General features: G+C 47.6%; 1 protein-coding gene across 1 annotated transcript; it reads left to right on the forward strand.

The window, feature by feature from the left end:
- Nucleotides 1-29: 29 nt before the first annotated feature.
- IFT70B (intraflagellar transport 70B) lies at nt 30-2,511 on the forward strand. Its single transcript, XM_080971418.1, has one exon. The coding sequence runs from the start codon at nt 80-82 to the stop codon at nt 2,084-2,086; it is 2,007 nt and encodes a 668-aa protein (XP_080827544.1). The 5' UTR covers nt 30-79; the 3' UTR covers nt 2,087-2,511.
- The last annotated feature ends 22,860 nt before the right edge of the window (nt 2,512-25,371 follow it).

Consider the following 25,371-nt stretch of genomic DNA (forward strand, 5'->3'; position numbering starts at 1 on the left):
GTTGGCCGACGCGCTTCCGCTTCCGGCAGCGGCGCGTTGCCTAGGTAACGCTTCCCTGCGTGCGGCCTGTTCGAGAGGGATGGCCTCGGTGGTGGCTCCCATAGCGGACGGGGAGTTCACGGCGGCGATTTACGGCCTGATCCGGGCCGGGCGCTTCTCGGAGGCGGTGGGGATCCTCAGCAGCGAGCTTCAGAGGAGCTGCCGCTCCCGGGCCGGGCTGTCGCTGCTGGGCTACTGCTACTACCAGCTGCAGGACTTCGCGGCGGCGGCCGAGTGCTACGAGCAGCTCGGGGCGCTGCACCCGGAGCTGCACGAGTACCGGCTGTACCACGCGCAGGCGCTCTACAAGGCCGGCCTCTACGCCGAGTCCCTGCGCGCCACTCTCCCTCTGCTCGACGTGCCGGCCTTCCAGAGCCGGGCCTTGCGCCTCCAGGCGGCCACGCACTATGCCCAGGGCGACCTGTCCAGCGCCAAGGCCCTGGTGGAGCTGCAGCTGGCAGCCGCCACGGAAGGCAGCCCCGCGGCCGCCGAAGACCCCTCGGAGCTGCCCGACGCTGAGGTGAACATGGGCTGCCTGCTGTACAGGGAAGGGCAGCACGAGGAGGCTTGCAGCAAGTTCGCCTCCGCCATGCAGGTGCTGGGCTACTGCCCCGAGCTCTCCTACAACATGGCGCTGTGCTGCTACGCCGCCAAGCAGTACGCCCCAGCCCTGAAGCACATTGCAGATATCATCGAGCGCGGCATGCAGCAGCACCCGGAGCTGAGCGTGGGGACCAACACCGAGGGCCTGGATGTCCGCAGCGTGGGCAACACGCTGCTCCTGCACCGCACGGCCCTGGTCGAGGCCTTCAACCTCAAGGCAGCCATCGAGTACCAACTGTGCAACCTGCAGGCGGCGCAAGAGGCGCTCACGGACATGCCGCCCCGGGCTGAGGAGGAGCTGGACCCGGTCACCTTGCACAACCAAGCCCTGATGAACATGGACCGGCGGCCCACTGAAGGCTTCGAGAAGCTGCAGTTCCTTCTGCAGCAGAACCCCTGCCCGCCGGAGACTTTTGGGAACCTGCTCCTTCTCTACTGCAAGTATCAGTACTATGACCTGGCTGCGGATGTGCTGGCTGAGAACGCTCACCTGACCTATAAGCTTCTCACACCCTATCTGTACAACTTCTTGGATGCCATGATCACTTGCCAAACTGCCCCTGAGGAGGCGTTCCATAAGCTTGATGAGTTGGCAGGGGCTCTGACCGAGCAGCTGAGAAAGCTAACCAAGGAGGTGCAGGAATCGAGGAAAAATCGTGATGATGAAGCTCTAAGGAAGGCAGTTAATGAATATGACGAGACACTGGAGAGATATGTCCCTGTCTTTATGGCTCAAGCCAAGATTTATTGGGACATGGAGAACTATCCCATGCTGGAGAAGATGTTCCACAAGTCAGTGGATTTCTGCAAAGATCATGAAGTGTGGAAACTTAATGTGGCTCATGTATTGTTCATGCAAGAAAACAAATACAAAGAGGCCATTGGTTTCTATGAGCCTATTGTAAAGAAGCACTATGATAACATCCTTCAGGTCAGTGCCATTGTGCTGGCTAACCTTTGTGTTTCCTACATCATGACTAGTCAAAATGAAGAGGCAGAGGAGCTGATGAGGAAGATTGAAAAGGAAGAAGAGCAGCTCTCTTACCATGAGCCCGATAAAAAGATCTATCACCTCTGCATTGTCAACCTAGTCATTGGGACACTTTACTGTGCCAAAGGGAACTTTGACTTTGGCATCTCAAGGGTAATTAAGAGTTTGGAGCCTTACAATAAAAAGCTGGGTACAGACACTTGGTATTATGCCAAAAGGTGTTTCCTGTCATTGTTGGAAAATATGTGCAAGCATGTGATCATGGTACGTGACAGTGTCATTCAAGAATGTGTCCAGTTCCTCGAGCACTGTGAAGTGTATGGCCGAAATATCCCAGCTGTTATTGAACAACCTCTTGAGGAAGAGAAAATGCACACAGGGAAGAACACTGTTACCTATGAAGCTAGGCAGCTGAGGGCACTGATGTATGAAGTTACCGGATGGAATAAGTAACTGCTCTGACATTCCTATACAAAATGGCCAGGGAGCAGAAAATCAATGAGGTGCTGGGGCCATTCAAAATACTACATACATATATTTCATTTTCTTGTTTTTACGATTTAGTCTGTTGTAGTGTTTGAAATGGAAATGGGCTTTTTATATCAAATTAATACAAAACTGGTAAGACCCTCAGAGGCTGTTTCTTCAATATTGGAGCATATTTATACCTATCAAACTCGGCAGGAAATATTGAACTAGCTTGACACTAGTTTGAACTAGAGTCTTAAAGAACCCTGAAATATTGGGCTCCACTTGTTCATTTTTTAATTACTATTTTTCCTTTTAAGACGTTGTATTACAGATATATATTTTAAGAATGTAACAAAAGTAAATAGAATGAGTTTTGCAAAATAAAGTAGAAAGTTGTGCTATCCAAATGTTGTCTTATTACTTTGGAATGAACAAGGGATGAGTTGGTAGGACCTAAGTTCGCATATTTTATCCAACAGACCAAATAGTTTGGCGGCCAGTTTTCTTCAGGGAAATAAATGACGAAGGTAAAAATTTAGTATACATATTATGTTTCTTCCTCACCATTTGTTGTCATGAGACCTTATGAATCCCAGTACAGGAAGCTAGAATGCAGCAACACAAGATCCTCCATTATCTAGAAACTTTACAAGGGGGACAAATTCTTGGAACAAGCAGTCTGTGTGGAAGGGGCCCTAGGTAACTGGATATGTGGTGGAGAATATGGTACCTGGGGGTTTCATGCTATAGTTTGCTGTGCTGGGAAACTGTTGTGGCCTCTGCAGGCTGGGCCCTAGTTGCTGATGCCTTGCCTGTACAGTTGTCTCTCTACCCAGGCTGACCTGATGATGCTACTTGTTTGTTATTGATGGCTTCTGCAGTGCAGTGTGTGTTGTCCAGTGCCTTAGCTTTCCTCACTTGCCTCTTAGAAACAGCCACCTAGTGGTACAATGTCACTACTGCTGACCACCCTTTTTCAGACAGGGAGTTTCAAGCAGGTGTGGAAGACCTTTGGCCTTCCAGATGTTGCATCAACCCCAGTAACTATGGCCAGGGATGATGGGAGTTGTAAGTTCAGCAACATCTGTAGAACCAAAGCACAGAATGACCAAATATTCCCCACATGTGAGTTTAAAGCCTTAGCTATGTTTTTGTCTCAGGATCTGTGTATAATTTAGGCCATGGTCATTGGCAGGGTGTTGGGATATTGAAATGGCATGGTGTGGGAGCAGTGTTGTTGCATGAAAACTCCTATTGTGATCCCCAGTTTTGAAGTGGATAAATTGTATGCTTGTGCATTTGTGAGAGGTCTCAGGTATGCAGCAGAGGTTATCCTATTTCCTCACCATGCCATTTTGGCACTGGCCCCCAGTTAATACAAGAAAAGGCCTCAAATTCATAAATGTGATGCGCCACTGAACAATGGCAGGTTCTGGCAGAGAAGTGAACATGTGGGTATTTAAGTGTGGCAAATCCCTATAGTATACTAGAAAGACACAATGGTGTATTAAAAATACATTTCAGTGAAGAGTTATTTGCTATATAACCAGAGTAGTGCAGATGGAAAATATGTCTTTAAAAAAAGAAACCAAACTAGCAAGTAAATCTGAGTATTGGATCCCTGGAGATTTTCATGGAACCCAGATCCATCATATTAAGAGTTGTATCCAATGTTTGTCATACTCAGAGTAGACTCTGAAATTAATGGACATGACTAACTGGCCCATTAATTTCAATGGGCCTATTCTGAGTTGAATTTAGTTGGCTACAACCTTCAGACTCTCCTTCCATGAGCATTAAACTGTTTATTATTTGTTAGTTTATTTAATTAATATCTATCTCACCCTTGTTCCTAAAGGAGCCCGTGGCAGCAAACAACAAATAGCAAAACCATACAATTATTGTTCTGTAGTGAGTTTCACTGGCGTCCAATGATAGGATACAATGTATACCACCTTTCAGAAGTCAAAAGAGTAAAGTAACACTGCCTCTCTGCTAAAATTTACATGCAGGTAGAAAAAAATACATATAAAAACACACACAGGTCAATGTAGAATACCTGCTTTAAATTTCCTGTGATTGGAGGTTTTTTTAATGCACATGCACTTGGGGCACATTTTAGAAATCTAATGATACAGAGGTTTGAAATCATAAAATATATGAAGCAAAACCCCTCTCGGTTCTGGTACTGTACCAGCAGATGCATGGAAGCAGATATAGCATGCCATCTCCCACATTGCTCCCTCCAACTTTGAACAGAAGCTGATGTATGGGCGGGGCCAGCAAAGCAGGGATGTGAAGTAACTGCACTGTCAATCACACCCAAGGGATCACTTTCCCTCAAACGTTATTGGGAGTGATGGCATGATGATGAAGCTCCCATTTTACTGCTAGTAAAGTATGGAATGGCCTTCTGTAGCTCATTCCAAGATGACTTAGGAGCAACAGCCGCTGAGCTCTATCTATATGGGTGAAAACCACTGACCCCATTGTCACACTGGAAAACATCCCCCATGATGACTCCATGATCATGCAGAGAGAGTCAGCCCTTTGTAGGTGTCAGTCATATGGTGGCATGGAGCATTATCAGCTACAACTGCTTGGGAAGTGTGCTAATTCTGGGCTCATCACATGATGGCAGCCTAGCAAGGCTGGTGGTGATTCACATGATTAGAGCCAACATGCGGTACTGGTTGCTGCCACCCTATATTAAATTGCTTCCCACAATTGCTTGCACATCAGGAAGGGTCTACGATTTCAAACCTCGTTCACCTTCATGGAGCAGAGCAGCAAGCAGTAGAGCATGTTTCTAATTTACAGGAAGAATTGTACTATATATTGTTCGGTATAAACAGTGTGACCTTTACAAAAAGTTTTTAAAAGTCACCCCACATTATAGAGAACGGAGTAAAGGCTGTGGGCAACAATAGCAGGGCTTTGTTTAATATTCACTGTGCATTTTCTGTAAAAGTCAGTGGACATTTAAAACCAGATCCCCATGCATATTTGCACAAGTTCAAATGTTGAGTGCCCTCTAAGCAATGCAAAGGAGGATGAAGAGTTCTTTATGATTTTATTCATGGCTGACTACGTGGCAGTGTTTATGTGCTCTGCCCATTTTCACCTTCAGAATTGGCCTTTACGATTCCATGGCCAGCATCACCTCTTGGAATGTCAAGCTCCTGTCCGTTACTTTAACATAAGGATCAACAAAGCCACAAATATTATTGTAAGCTATGAAGGGGAACAGCCTTCTGTAGGATATGCATTTTCACACCGTGCCTCCATTGTGCCCTCTGAACTCTATTGTATATTAAAAAGAGTGGATAGCTGAATTTCCCCCATCCCCAGCAATTGAAACTTGGTGAATGTGGCTTGAATCATTCAATGAATTTGGCTGATCGCAGGTTAAGGACAAACAAGGGAAAGTACTTAAACTATGGAGTTTGCTGGCACAAGAAGCAGTAGCTTAGATTGCTTTTTAAATGCATTAGGCAGATTTATGGCAGGTGTTCTATCAATAGAGATTAGCCACAATAGCTTAAGGGCCAGAGGTACTGTAGTTTGCCTCTGAATCCCAGAAGGGAGAGACAAACAAAGGTATCTGACTAGATACTGTTAGACCAGGGGTCACCAACCTGGATTTTTGAGTGTGAGCTGTGAGTAGGGCTGGGCAATATATCAATATATCGCCGAAAATCGGTTTGAAGTCCATATTGTGACACCGGTTTCATAATTTCTGACCTGGCAATACATATATCGCAAATCATGATGGGGGAGGGGGGTTGCTACGCAAAAAAATCACACTGTGGGGAAAACCTGAAGCCAGCCAATGCCTCTACATAGCTCCATCCTTATTTCGGACATCACAATATATCACTATATCACAATGTTTAGCTGGTGATATATCGTGATGTTGAAAACCAGATGTTGCTCACCCATTGTGGTCAGGGAGGTTAGAGGTATGGTGGACATCTGAAGAAGACCAGAAGGACACCTTTGACCCCATGTATTCCTTAGAATGAGGGACGCGGGTGGCGCTGTGGTCTAAACCACAGAGCCTAGGGCTTGCTGATCAGAAGGTCAGCGGTTTGAATCCCCCCGACGGGGTGAGCTCCAGTTGTTTGGTCCCAGCTCCTGCCTACCTAGCAGTTCGAAAGCACGTCAAAGTGCAAGAAGATAAATAGGTACCGCCCTGGCAGGAAGGTAAACGGTGTTTCCATGCGCTGCTCTGGTTCACCATGCTGGCCACATGACCCGGAAGCTGTCTGCGGACAAACGCCGGCTCCCTCGACCAGTAAAGCGAGATGAGCACTGCAATCCCAGAGTTGTCTGCGACTGGACCTAATGGTCAGGGGTACCTTTACCTTTACCTTTACCTATTCCGTAGAATAGCATACCATACTAGGTGGAGACAAGTGACTTGCTCAAGGCTACATACTGAATACAAGACAGAGTTTGGCCGGGGGGGGGCAGGTTTACACTGTTCCATTTTTAATAATTTCCTGCTTCAAAAATAATTTTCCCTCCCATTTTCTGCCCCCCAACCACGAGCCTCATGCCCTTCTCTACCTGTCTCTGTTGCAGCACCACACACACACATATACACAATACACATATACATATATACACAGGTGAACTAATGCCAGTGTACTGGAAGAAGCAAAGATCACCAGTGTCAAAGCAATGATTCTTCAATATCAACTTTGTTGGACTGGTCATGTTGTGCAGGTGCCTGATTATCGTCTTCCAAAGTAACTGCTCTATTCCAAACTTTAAAATGGTAAGCCTAATGCTGGTGGTCAACAAAAGAGGTTCAAAGACTTTCAAGGCAAATCTAAAGAAATGCAGAATAAACACTGACAACTGGGAAACACTGGCCTGTGAGCGCTCCAATCAGAGAACAGCCTTTATGAAAGGTTTCAGGGGCTTTGAAGAAGCTCAAACGCGGGGCGAAAGGGAGAAATGCGCTAAGAGGAAGGCAAGCTTGGCAAACCCTCACCATTATCAACTCCCTCCCAGAAACCTATATCCCCACTGTGGAAGGATATATGGATCCAGACTTTGCCTCCACTGTCACTTATGGACTCATTTTTAAAACCATGTTAACGGAAGACAATCTTACTTGGCTATGAGTGGTCGCGAAAGGAGAAGACAACACAATGCTTCTCTTTTGGGGCAGGCAGGAAGTGAAACTTAAAAACCATTGCAGTTTCATGCATGCCTCTTAGTTAATTTTAATTTTTATTTTTTTGCCCTTCTTCAAAATGTCAGGTTTGGTGCACTAAAGGTGGTATTGACACATAGGGTTTCCTGCATTAGTTCAACTGTCTGTAACGCTGGTGCTTCTGTCCCATTTGCTAACATTCCTCTCATACTTTACAAGCCTGTTCCATCGCATCTTGACCACTACGCCGCCATGTTGTCAGTCACACATGCCGTTCCTCTCCCTCTACATTCCACATTTCTTCTAGGCTTTGCCTTTTGGGCATGACTTTCTGTGTGGAATACCAGCATACTTTCTTGCCAGGCAAAAGAAAGAAAGAAGGCACAAGCCTTGAAATAGGCAGGGATATGCCTCTTCACAGCTGTGGCATGAACCTGTGAAAAAGGCGGGAAAATTGCCATGCAAAACTCCCACAATTTTCTAGGTGGAGGGGGATAAAATAACACAGAAATGAGCGCTAAGCCTGCACTGTATTGCATTAGTTTCCCAGAAGAGGCTTTTTACATCATGTGACAGCTCACAAATATTACGTGTCAAAACAACAGTTGGGGAAACATCCAGAAAACAGGATAAACTGCAGCGCGAATGCAGCCAGCGTTCATTGGATAAGAAGCTGTGAGTAACTATAATATCTGTTTTTATAGATGGGCCGGCTCCTTCAAAAAAACAGAGGAGGGTATAATGTATCTTTTCAAGTGGAAGTGGATTACATATAAATAACTAATCACCAGGTAGCCTGTTCTGACACGGGAAACCAGTGACAATTATGCCAGACTTCAAGCTGCCCTTCTGAACAGGAATCGGGCCTATGAACAGAAGTGGTGTGACCCTGTTGTGGCAGATGTGGGTTTTTTTTGCAATGTCACAGTGTGTACAGGAAGAAAAGACATCAAAGATCCGTCTTCTCCCTCCTCCTCCTCCTCTTTCGCTTCCTTTGTTATCTTTTCTCCCTTCAGTCATTTACAATCCTTCCGCACCCAGCTGAAGAAGTGACAGCAGGCAGGAGGAGTTACTGCCAAGATCAGATGTGGATAGGTTTTCTGATGGCGCAATGCCTCCTTTCTCAGCTGCCTTTGAAAACCTTGGAGCTGGAAGATATATTGGTTATATACATGTGAGGGAGGGTCAGCCCTACGGGGTTGAATGTATCAAAAACAAGGAATGGCTCTGGCCAAAAGTAACAACTTCCCTCCTGTGAAATATTTACACTTAAAAGTCTTTATAGTACCAGCATATATACGAAGCATGGTTTCGTCCCCAGTTTATGAAAGGATACACAAAACAACACATTCTTTCCCTCTTCCTATTTCCCCATCACAGCAGATAGCGGCCTCCTTAATAATAATAATTTCATTTCTATACCGCTTTGTGTTTTAAGTAAAAAAATTCAAAGCAGATTTTAAAGCATCAAATAAAACAGTCCAGAACAAAACATTATTGGAGAAAGTCAAATATAAAGTATACACAGGGCTTTTTCTCAGCCGAAACTCAGTCCTGGCACCTCTCAGGTGGGCACCATTGCCATCCTAAGAGAATGAGGGAGGTGTTCATTGCACGTTCTGGTACCTCTTTTTCTACAAAAATGGTACGCATTCCAAGCAACATAACTAACAGGAAACTAAAACGTCGCCTTAAAGATTTCAAAAGAAAACATTACAACAGAGGTCAGCTACAGAGTGCACATTTAACTCAGCCAGGAGATTACCTTAAACATTTCAAAAGAAAATGTTACTCAAGAAAGTCAAATATAAAATGCTTATTTAAAACAGCACAATTAACGAGAGAATGAGCTATTATCAGTGTTAAGTTTTGGGTGAACATATCAGATGACACAGCAATTCTTCAGACAGCTCTTGTTTATTCACAGGCCAGGCCAGAACAGAACTGAGCTGAAGGGTTCAGCCAGCCTGCTCATATAGATCTCAACTACAATGCAACAGTAACAGCTTTCTGTAACTATCCAATCACTGAACGTCACTTTCAATTCCTTATTTGCATATGTGGACCTGAGTGAAAACTATCTACAGTATCCCCCTGCTGGCCCAGGGTGAGAACTTCAGTACATAACCATCAGGAGCATAGACCATATCTGCTGCTGTTGCTGCCAGTCCTGCCAATGGTGGTTCATGGCAGACAGCAGCCGTAAAAGCTCAGGCTCAGAGACAGCCAATATGGTCTCCGGCCTCCTCAGCAACCCCAGCTTCTGAAGCTGGAGTCAGTCAGGACTCCGTCCTCCCATGCTTTCTCTCCATGTGCTCTGCTCATGTCATGCCCATCCTAGGGAAGCCTGACTAACCTGCTGCTGTATCAGTCACTTTCACGGCATGTCTCTCCACTCAGAGAGTGGCAAGCTCATAATGTTATTCCAATATATACAGCTACCTGTAAGAAATAGAGTAGAAGGACATGTTCTCAGGGAACCCTGAGTTCTCCACTTTTAAGCAGACCTTGGCCACGTGAAAACGCAGACATTAGAGCATGGATGACACAATTATTACATAGTCCTGTAGCTCCTAGCAGCTGATTTTCTACCAAAGCATTCCATTAATGGAAGGCTTTTTCAGAGACGGCTGCTCAACTGTTCAATTTCAAAACAGGTATCAGCAATGGAAACCTTATTACAGTCATTGCAAAACAGACAGAAGATAATAAGGAATAAACCAGAGGTGGGATTACTTTGGGTGTAATCTGCCAGAGGCCATAGACCGACGGTGGATATGACTCCCTGCCCTTCCCTTTATTTCAGCTCCCTCCCCTGCCATTTATTTATGTATTATATAACGATATGAATATATCACTTGATGGCAGTAAAACTTATAAGCAGCTCACGAGAAATATTAAAACCATCCCTAAACACGGTTGAAAACAATTTAAAACATTTAAAGCTAACTGAAATTAATAGCAAGATAAATTAAAACACTTCAACATCTATGTGTCTGGAACAGGCTTGCCTAAACAGAAATGTTTTAAGCCAATGTTAAAAAGAGCGCAGCCCGCCAACAGACAGGTGCCACCACACTGAGCAGTCAATTTCTTACAAGTACAGAAAGGGTATTATGTGGCACCTGTAAGAATGTCAATGTCCGGAAATCCATGGCCTACCTGGTGGCAAGACAGAGATCTTGGAGCATCCAAGCTGAGGTCAATCAACATGGGCAGTTGAGGAGACACAGCATCTCAGTCCTGCTTCCCTGTTGGACTTTGCAGACTGATTGCAGCACCTGGGCCTGATGAGGCAGGTGCCCTCACCTGCTCCAAGGGAGGAATCACACCCCTCCTCCCAGAGCTAGCGAGCCCCACCTGGCCAGCTAGGGAGCTGGGCTGTGGGCCTTTGTCTGCCTCAGTCTCCTGGAGCACCCTGCCTGCTTCTCCTTACGCCTCAGAGCCCACTGTGTTCGTGGAGACAGGGGCCCCTCCGGCTCTGGTGATGGGGCCTGCTGCTCTGGTTCCTGTGCACTGACTTCCATCCCCTCGTCATCCTTCGTCACCCTGTGAGTACTTCCTACACCAACCTCTTCTTACCCATCCCCAGCTTGCTACACCCCTCACCGGGATCCTCTTCTTCCTCTCCATAGTCCTGCCACTTCCTGACAGTCAGTCCCACAGATCAAAGCAGTTGAGTGGGCACATACGGGAGACGGTGGCCCATCGAGAAAACTGGTCCCAAGTCATTAAGGGCTTGATCTACCAATAGTAACTCCTCAAACCAGATGCAGATTTAGGACAGCACAACTGGTTCCACCACACTGGGCACCAAGCCTAGCGGTGTGTCGCAACTATGACGTAGTGAATTGAGCAGGTGAGAGGTGGTGAGCCGCTGAATTTTGGCCTCACATAGGGTACTACAGAAATTTGAAAGGTCAAAGTTTGCCCCTGCTAGAACTAGGGGTAGGAAACACCCGCTATAAATAAGTCAGAAATTAAATCGTTATCACACACACAAAACAAACGCTATGGAAAACTGCATAGAATTTTTTTTTTACTCTCCAGCGCCATCAATGTTGCATGTTTATAGCACATTCAAAACACTGGTTTTTTTTACTAATGTAGCTGAGTCGTAGGTCTGGTAACAAACTGGCAAGCAGTGCAAATGTTTGAGGAAAGATCTTACATGCTGCCAGGGCCTCACTCCTGTCAGCAACCACACTGCAGCATTCTGCACTAGCTTCAGTCTCTGGGTCAAGCGAAATCCCCACATGGAGTGTGTTGCTGTCACCAATGCCTGAGCTGTGGTTGATCCGAGTTCTCCCATTGCAGGAATGGCCAAAACTGTTGTACCAGGCGCAGCTGGTGAAAAGCGTTTCTACCCACTGAGGCTACCTGCACCTCCGGTGACAAAGATGGATTCAGAAGCAACCCAAACGGCGAACCTGCTCCATCACGGGGAGGCCAACCCCAACCAGGGTAAGCAACTGATCCATTGATCAAGCCCAGGAACCACTCGCTCACAGTGCCTCTGACTTAACTTGGGAGGAAGTTCTATTGAACTCAAATGAACATGCATAAGATTGTTCTGCAACTGCCGAGTGTAGAGGAATTCACAGCTAATCACAAAAGACTTGCAAGTATATCTTCTAGGAAGCGTTACACTGTTGTGGGCTTGTCCACACTCCCACTTGTCCTGTGCCTAGAAAGCATGTTGTCATTGGCGATTTGGTGTGTGTTTGCTGCAGCAAGGGCTGCTTTGGATTGGCTCCTCCTGCGTTAAATGGGTTGGTGATTTTTTAGTGTGGCAAGTGCTGGCATGGACTGGCTGTTGCTGTGGCAATTGGCGTTCGATATTTAACTGCTGTTGGCTAGTGGATAGATGCTTCTTGTGTTCTGCAACGTGAGTGAATGTGAGTGTTTTCCATTCGGGTTATTGATTTTCTGCACTCCCCCACCCCACAAACCTCAACAAATCTTTGTAATCCCCCCCAAAAAAGCTCAACAACTCTGGGCCATCTCCCCCCATTTCCTTAAATTTGATTCCCCCCAAATAGGGGGCATCTTATACAAGGGGGCGTGTTATACACAAAAAATACGGTAATTTTATTTTGTTTCAGAAGTATAAAATTATAACAGTACAACCATACACATCCATATTTTCAGATTCCTCCGAATCTCTGGACTTCCCAATTCCCCTCCATAGGTCCTATTTTAAAACTTTTTCTACTGCATCTTCTCCAATGATCTATATTTTATATAACTCCATTGTCTCCATAATACTTGCTACATTACAAGTGTTATTGCAATCCTGCTAATGTTTCCATCTGCTTACAGTGCTCTCCAAGATAAATTATAAATTTTTCCCATTCTTTGTTAAAGTGTTGGTCTTCTTGGTTCCTGAGCTTTCTGGTTAGTTTTGCCATTAGTCCAACAGTTTAATAATCCAGCGAAAACTCAAGAAGAAGCCATGGGACAAGAGGCAGTGTGGATGAAGAAGAAGATGATGATGATGATTTATTGAATTTATATACTGCCCTATACCCAGAGGTCTCAGGTTGGTTTACTGAAAAGATCAACATAAAAACTACAATATATATAATTAAAATAAAAACGACAATCCAATCACACACGCACACAGACACCCTTGTGTTTGTTTAAGCCTTGTGTTAAGCCAGGGGTCAGCAAACTTTTTCAGCAGGGGGCCGGTCCACTGTCCCTTAGACCTTGTGGGGGGCCGGATTATATTTTTTTTGGGGGGGGAATGAACGAATTCCTATGCCCCACAAATAAAACAGAGATGCATTTTAAATAAAAGCACACATTCTGCTCATGTAAAAACACCAGGCAGGCTCCACAAATAACCCAGAGATGCATTTTAAATAAAAGGACACATTCTACTCATGTAAAAACATGCTGATTCCTGAACCGTCCGTGGGCCAGATTTAGAAGGCGATTGGGCCGGATCTGGCCCCTGGGCCTTAGTTTGCCTACGCATGTGTTAAGCCTTGTGTGTGTTTAGAATACCCAGTCTGTACGCAGGCAGGCTGTTTGGTTGCCTACCATTCTCCTGTGTTGCTCTAGAGGATGCTAGTGAGCTGCACATTGGCTTGCAGAATCATGCGCCTTGTTATCCCACAGGAGGTCAGCATTCTCATAACATTAAAGCTGAATACCACAGCCTGCTGAACTCTCCCTGCGTAAAAGAGGGAACGCAAAGTGAATGAAACAAAGCCAGTGTACAGTACTCATTCACACAGAAGGCACAGAAACCGCATCATGTGTGACTAGGAGCAGAAAAGCCTTCTGACTTAGAAGCACCAGTCTACTTCAGCCATGATTTTACATGCAAGGCCTAACTTCCCTGTCTGAGCTCAGTGTGGCTTCCTTGTTACAGACAGACAGCTAAAGGCTCACAGAGGTCAGCAGTTGGTAATTCCTCATTCTAGGCCTCTACAAGGCATTCTTGGGAATTAAAATTATTGCCTTGCTGAAATGTAGAGTTCAGTGCACTAGAGAGCATGGCTTTGCGGGCTGCTTAAAAGCTGTTTGTAACCTCTTGGCGGCTTTTATAGTAAAGAAGACGAAACAGCAGCACCAATCTTATGTGCTGAATGCATTCGTAGCTCTGGTTGAATATACAGTCGTACCTTGGTGTTTGAACAGCTTAGTTCTCGAACGCTTTGGCTCCCAAATGCCGCAAACCTGGAAGTGAGTTTTCCAGTTTGCGAACTATTTTTGGGAGCTAAATGTCCAACGGGGCTTCTGCGGCTTCCGATTGGCTGTAGGAGCTTCCTGCAGCCAATCAGAAGCCGCAATTTAGAAGTCAAATGGACTTCCAGAACAGATACCATTCGACTTCCAAGGTACGACTGTACTGTGGACCGCAAGCCTATGTAGGGAAGGGGAGCCCCACATAGGGTGCATTGCAGTAATCCTGTCTTGATGTCACCAGTGCCTCAACTACTGTGGTTAACCTCCTCTGGTCCAAGAATGGTCAAAGCTGTTGTATCAAGTGCAGCTGGTAGAAGGTGCTTTTAGCCATTTGAGGCTACTTGGCCTCTGTTGACAAAGCTGGATCCAGAAGCACCTTCAGATTGAATGCCTGCTCCTTTGGAGCAGGCAATTGAGCAGTTTTCTCAGCATACTTGGTGTACCAAGAGGAAAGTCAACAGAGTTTTATGTGACTTAAGGCCTAGCGAATGTGTTTAAGATCGCAGTTAGCATCCTTATATTAAAAAGGGAAATGCTCTTAACATCTGAAAGACGGTAGACTTTCATTCTATGTAATTAACAAAAGAAAACTGCCTTTCAGATTGCAAATCCCCTTCCTTCCAAGATGACCAGCGGCTCCAAACACATTTTAATAGCCTTAAAGAGTTAGACTAGCACTAAAGTTAATGGGACAGTGGCACTGGCCACCAGTCTGGGATAAGAGCCTAATGTTTGTCCTTCGTGGAATGGATGGGAGCTCAGTTTTATTGAAAGAGTAATCGTCTTGCTCTGGGCCAATGTTTTTCATTAGTTCTTTAAGACTGCAATATATACACTTTCCTGGATACAAGTTCAACTGAACTGGACTTTTTCCCCCTCAGTGGACTTGCACTGTAAAGTGGTTGGGGGCGGGCGGGGGCAGGGACTGCAAAATGGAAGTGCATTGCCTAAAAACACAGAGGCTAGGGCATTGTTTTAACATTTTACCGTATATACTCGAGTATAAGCCGACCCGAATATAAGCCGAGGCACAATTATTTTAGCACAAAATAATTGGGAAAACTTATTGACTCGAGTATAAGCCGGTTCACCACACCACAAACCTGGTGATGGCAGCAGAGGAAGAACAAGCAGCCCAAAAGGGCTGCTTTTGGGCTGCTCGTCCCTCCAGCGCCGCCTGCCTCACTCGAGTATAAGCCGAGGGGGGCTTTTTCAGCATAAAAAATGTGCTGAAAAAGTTGGCTTATACTCGAGTATATAAGGTATAAGGTTAGTCTTTTCTGGCATCCTTGGATGGAAAGGGTTAGGCTAAAATAAATAAACAGAAATCATGAGCAATCCTATACATACCAGCATGCCTAGCCTTTCCTGGCCTGAGTCCTTCATCCACAGTGGACAACCCTCTGGAGAATCACATGCCACACAATTGCACACACCAGAACACTGTCTCCATTTATTTTTTTCTGTTTGCCATGGCTGCTAAAATCAGTGAGGTCTTGAGGGGGACAACAGAAAAATTGGTTGTGAAAGGGATTCAAACGCCCCCCCCCCCAAGGCTACAAGTCTATGCACACATACCTGGCCACACTTACCTGGGAGTAAATCAGATGGGACTCTTAACTATCCATCTGCAGGATTGTTACACTGCTATTATATCCCCCTTTTTTTAATCTCACAAAATGAAAGTCGGAGCTGTCGTGAGAATGCCCGATCTGTTGTTCACTAGGGATTTAAAAAAAAATAAAAAATGATAATATAATCATTAATTCCTGCTAGATAACAAAACTAAAGAGAATCTAGTCTCTAAAATAGTGGGGGACATAATGAAAACAGTGGATTCAATTGGTGGAATAGCCAGGCCAACTTCCTGATGAGGTAATCGCCTAAGTACGGGTCCCCAAGGCAACAAAGGAAGTGGTTCTGTGCCAGAGGACAAATGGGTGGGCTCCTCTCCTTCAGCTGGCTGGGCAACTGTGAGAGAGAACCATGCCTGATTTCTACTGGGACCAAGGCTGTGACTGTGGGAGAAGCAAGAACTTCTTGGGGTGTTAATGCTGTGAGCCCTTCCATCGTAGACTTGGGTTTAATATATGAATAAATATATTATGAGGAAACTGAACTCTGGGCAAGCGCCTGGAACCTCGCCCCACTCAGAGATTGCAGCGGCATTCAACAATACATATTTTTTAATTGTCTTCTAAAATTTTCCCCAAAGACCCCGGAACATTGTGGGGTAGAGGTGTATTTGCCGTGGAAATGAGCAAATTGATATCTGTGGCGCTCATGTAGCAGAAGAACATCAATACTGTGCCTTGCAATGTCGAGAGCAATAGAAATTCCGGAGGAGGAGGAGGAAGGAGGGAGGAGGGAGGAGGGAGGAGGAAGGAGGAGGAGGAAGGAGGAGGAAGGAGGAAGGAGGAGAAGGAAGGAGGAGGAGGAAGGAGGGAGGAGGAGGAAGGAGGGAGGAGGAGGAAGGAGGAGGAGGAGGAGGAACTAGGAGGAGGAACTAGGAGGAGGAGGAGGAAGGAGGAGGAAGGAGGAGGAGGGGGAGGAACGAGGAAGAACGAGGAGGAGGAGGAGGAACTAGGAGGAATGAGGAGGAACTAGGAGAGGAACTAGGAGGAGGAGGAAGAACAAGGAGGAGGAACTAGGAGGAGGAACTAGGAGGAGGAGGAGGAACTCGGAGGAACTAGGAGGAGGAACTAGGAGGAGGAGGAGGAACTAGGAGGAACTAGGAGGAGGAGGAGGAACTAGGAGGAGGAACTAGGAGGAACGAGGAGGAGGAACTAGGAGGGAGGAGGAACTAGCAGGAAATAGGAGGAACTAGGAAAGGAACTAGGAGGAGGAGGAGGAGGAACTAGGAGGAGGAGGAGGAGGAACAACTAGGAGGAGGAGGAGGAACAACTAGGAGGAGGAGGAACAACTAGGAGGAGGAGGAGGAGGAGGAGGAACAACTAGGAGGAAGAGGAGGAGGAAGAACTAGGAGGAGGAGGAGGAACAACTAGGAGGAGGAGGAGGAGGAACTAGGAGGAGGAGGAACTAGGAGGAGGAGGAACTAGAACTAGAACTAGAACTAGAACTAGAACTAGAACTAGAACTAGAACTAGAACTACTTCATGTTGCCAGCAAGAAGCTGAGAAAATGCCATTTTGCCCACCATGGTAAATACTGCATTCGGAGGGAGATGCTTACATTCTGCTTATAAGGCAGCACAAGCCATGCAGGGCAAAACCTAAACAGGATGTAAAGTAACTGAATCCCAACCCGCTGTATCCCTGTTGTAAATGTGCCATTTGTATACATTAATGTATTACTAGACATAGACACATGCAGCTAGTGCCGGATTACCAAATAGGCAGAGTAGGCACTGGCCTATGGGCCCCACTCCAATGGATCAAAATAATATTGATTTGACCTTGAAAGAAAATTACAAACAAACTTTCTTAGTTCAATGCAAGGGGAGATTTCGACTGCCTAGAGGCCTCCACATGGTTTAATCTGGTACTGCATGCAACCTTGACCCCTTTGCAGACCCTTGCCTTAGACATCATCAGCATAACTTGTTTGCATTCAATACCCCAGGTCTGTTTTATTCAGGGAAGCTTCCAAGATCAGAGGGCAGGAAGTGGCCTTAAGTAGCCTTACACCTTAAGTCGAGGAGGTCCAACTTTTCCTACCAAGTACCGTATTTTTCGCTCTATAAGACGCACCAGACCACAAGACGCATCTAGTTTTTGGAGGAGGAAAACAAGAAAAAAAATATTCTGAATCTCAGAAGCCAGAACAGCAAGAGGGATTGCTGCGCAGTGAAAGCAGCAATCCCTCTTGCTGTTCTGGCTTCTGGGATAGCTGCACAGCCTGCATTCGCTCCATAAGACGCACACACATTTCCCCTTACTTTTTAGGAGGGAAAAGGTGAGTCTTATAGAGCAAAAAATACGGTATACTTTGGCATGGAACCCGTAAGCCACACACTGCCTTGTTGGTGGTGGTGGTGGTGAGACTAAAATTTGACACACACCTCAGCCCTCGTGCTGCCTTACCAAAGCTGACTGAGGTGCCAGGCATTGGGAAGGGTCCTAGAGCTCTCCCACCTCCTTCCCACAGCTGGAAAAGTGCTAACTAGGCTTTGGGAAGGAGTCAGGATGACTAAGACCCTGTCAGAGCCCTCATGCTTCCTTCCCAAAGCCAAGGGGTCTCCTTACCCAGCTTTGGGAAGGCAGTGTGAGGGCTGCCTGTGTGGAGGGGTGTCAAATGTTGTCGAGGGCCACCAAAAAAGGCCTTAAGGGCCACATACAGCCCTTGGTATGTATGTTGGACCACCCTGCCTTAAGTGCAATGGAGGATACGTGATTTTGTTGGCGTGGTATGTGGCCAATCAGTCATAGAGTTGGAAAAGCAGGTAAATCTTATTGTGTTCTCCAGAGGTGCTGAATGTGATGTACCTTGGACTTTCTCATTTTCTCCACCTAGCTGTGAAATCATGATAAACAAGCATAATGGACACACTACGTACTACTTCTAACAGAGGAGATGAGCTTTCACCTGATGAATGATAGCAGCATTTGGTACAGACTAGGACTTATTGTTTTTGCCTACTTTTTTGGCCTAAGAACAGGGCAAACAAAATTTGCCAGAGATGTATAAAAGAACTTAGATTCAAATCCCTTGAATGTGATCTTTTGGGATTTTGCAAGGAATCTGCCTGGATATATAGGAAAAGAAGCTGTGGTTTTCATAGCAGACAAAGGTGAGCTTGCCTTACTGACAGGAATTTTGATTCTTTGCTCCAGCTGTTTCCTCCATCTCTTCACACGAGGCAACCCCCAGCCTCCTGCAGAGGTTATATTAAACATGCTGCTTATTTTAATCACATCACAGAAATTCCTCGTTCTTCTTGCTAAGTTTTACATATTTTCTTCCCGCAAGCCTGCCAACTCTCACACTTAGCAAATAAATATATCTTCCACTGAACTCTTCTCCTTTTATTGAATTACTTTTCTTAGCAACTGGAGGTGCCGAAAGTATGTTTTGGACAAAACTGTTCTCCAAACTAGGAAATGGTGTCTTGACTTGATGTATACCGTAGATAAAAGAAAACAATAACATCCGTATATTCCTTCAAGCCACTGCACTCAGGCTCTAGGCTCCCATTCAGTCATTGACTCATATTTCTTTTTTCAGTTTATGCTTTGGCAATCTACTGGCACTAATGTAAATGTCCTAAACTTTTGCAAGGGCTTGTGCGAGAGTGTAAAATATCTTTACCTGCATTGAGCCCCTTCACTGCAGACACACAGTTCACTGATCTGCTAAACACTCCAGCGATCATGGACTGTGTAAAAGAACCTTACACGCTTGTAAATGTCAAGAGAAGTTACTGGTATTTATAGAAAAGTAACTGTTTTACTGTCTCCAATTCCACAGAGCATATGCACTGTGTGCCTCAGAGTTCAGCTTATTCTACTGAGTTTGAGGTATCTGAGGCCATAAATAGACTGAGATGTCTTGTCCTTTCAGAGATGTCAGTGTCTCAGGAGTGGAAAATGGGTAAATGGCTTTATGAAGAATGGGGGCAGGGGGTGGGTCGGGAAGAAGGCCGCAAACTGAGATTTCAGCCTCAAAGCCCTGCTCTCAGGCCATCGCTAGTCTCGAAACCGTAGGCAGAGCCAGCTCTCTTATTTTCAAGCTTTTCCTATTTTCAAACCACAAGAAATTCGATAATGATGCTCTTTTAAGTGAATGCTCTTTTAAGTGGTCACGACACCTACAGTCCTTGTCCATTAGTCAATAGGTGTATTATGAATAAAACTTAGTTGACTACCACCTAAGGTGTCCCTTGCCTTAAGGGCGGTCAGAACCAAGTCCAGTTAGAAAGAAAACCAGGGACCTTCAAGTTCTCCACCAACAGTTAGCATCTGGACAGTAATCATTTCTAAATTTGCATTATAAATTCATATATGCTAATTTTATGTCAGTCTGCATCCTCTTTTATGGCAATGCACAAGTAGATAGCCTAGTCCAGTTGTTCATCGTCACATAATGGATCAAAAGTTCTTCTTTCCCTTTATTCTCTGATTATCTGGAGACTTTAGGCTTGTTCCTACATGCGTGTTCATTATTTCGTTTCTCATCACGTTGTCACTCAACATAGGTGACTCACAAGCAAACATATGAACTGACTCTATTTAAAAGCATTGGCCACAGTCCAAGTTAACTTAAGGACACTTAAACCCACTGAACTGTAATGTCACCTGTGATGTTTCACCTCTGCTAGCTCATGTATGCTCGCAAGCCATTGGTTAATCAATGCGCATGTGTAAAAAGCAGCTGCCTAATTGGGGAAGGGAGTGTGGAATACTGACTTTCTTTGCATCATCTCACAATTTTGCTTGCCTCAGTTTAAGGATGATATAGCCACTTGACTGTACACGGAGGAACTTTATAGCCCAGTTGTAGAGCACCGCACCCTCCAACATTTCTCTGATGAAAATAGGGACGTCCATGGCTGCTGGATCAGACCAGAAGTCTATCCTAGATCTGCATTTTGTTCTCATAGTGGACGATCAAATGCCTCTGGAAAGTCCATAAGCAGGATATAAGGACCTTGGCACACAACTGGTATTCAGAAGCATACTACGTCTGATACTGGAGACACTAGTACAGGAGAGCCTTCATGACTCGTAGCCATAAATTTGTTTAAGCCCCTGTGGTTTGCTTGTAGAATGAACCATGTCCCCATCCAGTTAAAAAGGATTAGGCAGCATTGATGGGAAAGTTCCTTGTCCAGGACTGTGGATAATCGCTGCCAGTCAGAACAGGCAATGCTGGGTTACAGGACAAATAGTCTGACTTAGTACAGTGGTACCTCAGGTTAAGTACTTAATTTGTTCCGGAGGTCCGTACTTAATCTGAAACTGTTCTTAACCTGAAGCACCACTTTAACTAATGGGGCCTCCTGCTGCCGCCGCTCCGCCAGAGCCCAATTTCTGTTCTTATCCTGAAGCAAAGTTCTTAACCTGAAGCACTATTTCTGGGTTAGCGGAGTCTGTAACCTGAAGCGTATGTGTCAGAGCTGCTTCCAGATCCTAGCTCACAGAGGATCACGCTAGCCAGCGATCATTAAATAAAAGTCTTTATTGAGTTACAGTTTCCATTCTCAAGCTGCTGCGTGCAACTCTACGTCTCATGGTTAGATCGGCGAAGCTCCATCTGAGTCTCCGCCCCTTGTACACCAACTTAATATCCTAGCCTTGCTCCACCTTTTCCGCCTGACTGTTCTTCTCTGGGTCCCTCTGCCCCCCGGGGTCTCTTCCTTCCGGGATTCCTCTGACGCTGACGCTGACCCCCCTGACTCTTCTCCCTCCTTTCGGCGGGCTTTAGGACCTGGCTCCCTTTCCGGGCTGCCTACTGCGCCACCTTCCTGTGCATTTGAACTTGGCACGCGCGCCCAACCTTCCACCTTCCGTCTGACCGTTTCTTCGCTCCCCGATGGAGGTGTGGCCACTCCTGACTCGTGCCCTCCCCCCTGTTGTGAGCTGCCAGCGCTTGATCCCTGGCGCCCTTCCTCTTCCCTGCTCTCTGGCGGTGACGCTGGTCCTGATTTCCAACTGCTCCCCTCTGAGTCCCCTCTGGCTCTATCTTCCTGGGGTGTCCCCCTAGGCTCCCCCCTTGCCCTGGCCACTGGTGCTCCTTTCTGTGAATCTTCTGATTCACTGGAAAGACTCGGAGATCTCGGGTCGTCGTCATCACTCATCTTTTCTTCTGCCTCCTCTCCCTCGCTCTCTGTTTCCTCCCTTGCCCTTGCCTCTGCTCCTGAACCCCTGACATCCATCCCCCCCTCGAAGCCCCCTCTTCCCCCCTCCCCTCCTTCCGGTGCGGGATCTGGGTGCTGCCGTGTCAGGGGGACGAATGTCGGATACAGTTCGCTTCCCGTGGCGGGCCGCCATCCGAAGTCTTCCGGTTCTTCCTCCCTGCTCTCGTTGACGACGGTCACCTCCGCTTCCATCTCTGTGCCGCCGTGCTCGAAACCCGGGTCGTCCCCGAAAACGTCCATGTCCGTCTCTCCCTCGTTGCCTTCTGGAGACGTTGCTCGTCCTGGACCCTCCAGCCACCTTCTGCGGAACTGCTCCTCTGGTCGATCATCCCACCAATACGAGGGTTCTGAAGCAGATCCCGAGGGTGACCCCTCTGGGGAACGGGCGTCTCGTGTCGGTTCCTCGTCCGAGTCGAACCCCCGGAACGTGCTGGCTGAAAGCGTGGGCGTGAAAAGCCAGTCATCGAAAAAGTCTGCTGGCATTGGCCTATGTGGGAAGAGGGCATGAAACTCTTCTTTGAGCAGAGGTTCGTCTAAAGCGTAGCCCGGCACCCAGCTGTTGGCACTGGCCGGGGTGCCCTCCTTGGCGAGAAGGTATTCTACCCCCTCTTCCCCCCATCTGGAGTCCAAAATCTCCGTGACTTCGTTGATGCGCTCCTCCTGTGCCACTCCCCCTTGCCCGGTTCTCTCTCGGAGCGGACCCGGTGCCGTTCCTGGTTCCTGAAACCTGTGAGGTGCCTTGTAGGGAGTGAGCACCGATCTGTGGAACACCGGATGCATTCTGGAACCCTCCGGAAGAGCCAGCCTGAAAGCCACCGGGTTGACCTGTTCGTCGACTTGGTAGGGCCCCAGTTGTTTATGCCCTAGTTTCTTCTTCGCCAACGACCTGGCCGGCACTGCGTGGGCTGCTAACCAGACCCAGTCTCCCACATGGATCTCTTCGCCAACCCTTCTGTGTTTGTCCGCTTGTACCTTGTATGCGTGTTTAGCCAGCTCCAGGTGCCGCCGCAGCTGATCGTGGACCTCCTGCAACTCCGACGCGAACGCATCTGCTGTCTGCGGCTCCCCCTCCCCCATTCTTTCCAGTCCCGGGAAGGTTCTAGGGTGCCTCCCGTTGTTGGCGAAGAACGGCGTGACCCCCGTGGACACGTGCTTCGTGTTGTTGTAGGCGAACTCGGCGAGAGGCAGGTAATCCACCCACGTCGCAGGCTGTTGATTCGCATAACATCTCAGGTACTGCTGCATGATGGCATTGACCCGCTCCGCTTGCCCGTTGGTCTGCGGGTGTCTAGCCGACGCCAGGTTGATCTTGACGTTCAGGAAGCCCATCAGCCTCTGCCAGAAGTTTGAGATGAACTGTCGCCCTCGGTCGGACAGAATAGACCGCGGCAGACCGTGAACCTTGAACACGTGGTCTATGAACAGTTTGGCAGTTTGTTCCGCCGTGGCCACCTTCGCACACGGAATGAAATGTGCCATCTTGGAGAACAAATCCACCACCACCAGCACAGCCGTCTTGCCCCTCGAGCTGGGCAGATCCGTGACAAAGTCCAGGGCCACTCTCTCCCATGGCTCGAACGGAGTTTGCAGCGGTTCCAGCAGTCCGGCCGGCGGTCTGTGCACTGGTTTGGACCTCTGGCAGGTGTCACACCTCGCCACGTAGTCCGCGACTTCCCCTCTCATTCCGGGCCACCAGAAGTCTCTGGCTACTAATTCCACCGTCTTCTCCTTGCCAAAGTGCCCGGCAGTGGGCGCGTCGTGCAGCTGCTGCAGTACCTTGGCGCGAAGTTCGTCTCCCGGCACGTAGATGGCCCCTTTACGGATGAGCAAACCATCTCGCAGCTGGAACTCGTCGGTCGCTGCCGTGCCCCTGTGCACCTCTGCCATCTTTGCTTGCGCGAAGGAGTCATCCTGCAACGCTCGTCGCACCGCATCCAGGTCAACTGTTGCCGCCGCGCATGCCCACACTGTCGGTGCGAAGATGTGCATGGCGGCCGCTGGCGTTGCCTCCTCCAGATACTGTGGCTTACGGGAGAGAGCATCCGCCATGATGTTGGTGTCCCCCGGGACATACTCTATTCGGAAGTCGAAATTCGCAAAGAACTCAGCCCAACGTATCTGCCTCTGGTTCAGGAACTGTGCCGTGCGCCAGTGCTCTAGATTCTTGTGGTCCGTGCAGACCTGCACCGTGTGCTTGGCGCCGATCAGGAAGTGCCTCCACGCTTTGAACGCTGCATGAATGGCCAGCAACTCCCTGTCCCAGATGGTGTAGTTCTGTTCGGACTTGCTGAGCTTCCTTGAGTAAAACGCTCCCGGCCTCCAAACCCCCTGCGGGTCTTTCTGCAGCAGGACTGCTCCCACGGCTCTGTCCGAAGCGTCTGTCTCCACCCTCATCGGCCTGCTGGGGTTGACATGAAGCAGCTGCTCTTCCGACGCGAAGAGACGCTTGAGTGCCTGAAAGGACTGCTCCGCCTGCTCTGTCCAGATGAACTTCTTTTTCTTGGAGCTGAGCGTGTCCGTGATGGCCGCTGTCTGCATCGCAAAGCCTTTGATAAACTTGCGATAGAAGTTCGCGAAGCCGACAAACCGTTGGACCTCCTTCCGGTTGCGTGGGCTTTTCCAATCCAACACTGCTCGGACCTTGGCGCTGTCCATGGCGAGCCCTTTATCAGACAACTTGTAGCCCAGGAAATCCACCTCGGTCACGTCGAATTGGCACTTCTCCAGCTTGGCGTAAAGCCTATGTTGCTGTAGCCTGCTCAGCACTTCCTTGACGTGTCTGTCATGCTCCTGCTGCGATTCCGAAAAGATCAGGATGTCATCCAAGAAACAGACGCACGTCTTGTAGAGGAGCCCCGCCAACACGTGATGCATGAAAGCTTGAAAAACGTGGGAGCCATTTTGCAATCCAAAAGGCATAACTCTATATTCGTAGGTGCCCAGGGGCGTGAACATGGCTGTCTTCCACTCATCTCCCTCCCGCATGCGAATGAGGTTGTATGCCCCTCGCAGGTCCAACTTGGTGAACACTCTGCCCTTCCGTACCTTTGCGAGGAGGTCGTCGATTCGGGGCATGGGGAAGTCCGATGGCTTGGTCACACTGTTCAAGATGCGAAAGTCCACTACAAGTCTTTTTTGGGGCGTGTCCCGCTTCTTAACAAAGAATACCGGACTGCCCCCCGCTGCCTTGGACTCTCGGATGAAACCGCGCTCCAAATTATGATCTATGAACTCTTTGAGTTCCTGCAGTTCGTCCTCAGACATGGAATACAGCTTCCCTTTGGGCAGCGCCGCCCCCGGCAGCAGGTCAATTTTGCAGTCATATGGTCTGTGGGGGGGTAGCCTGTCTGCCTCTTTCTCGCAGAAAACCTCCAAAAATTCTGCGTACTTGTGGGGAACCGCTTGCAGCGTGCCTAGCTGCAGCTGTGACTCCTCTTCCCCTCCTTCCTGCCTGGGCACGATGCAGTGTTCAGCGCAAAAGGAAGAGCCGAAGGTCAGCTGCCTTTGGTACCAAGCCAGCGTCGGGCTGTGCTTGTCCAGCCAACTCATGCCCAATACAATGGGCGTGTCCGATAGTTGAGTGAC

Source organism: Podarcis pityusensis (genome assembly GCF_964106645.2).
Source record: "Podarcis pityusensis genome assembly, chromosome: 1".
In the NCBI taxonomy this organism is placed as follows: domain Eukaryota; kingdom Metazoa; phylum Chordata; class Lepidosauria; order Squamata; family Lacertidae; genus Podarcis; species Podarcis pityusensis.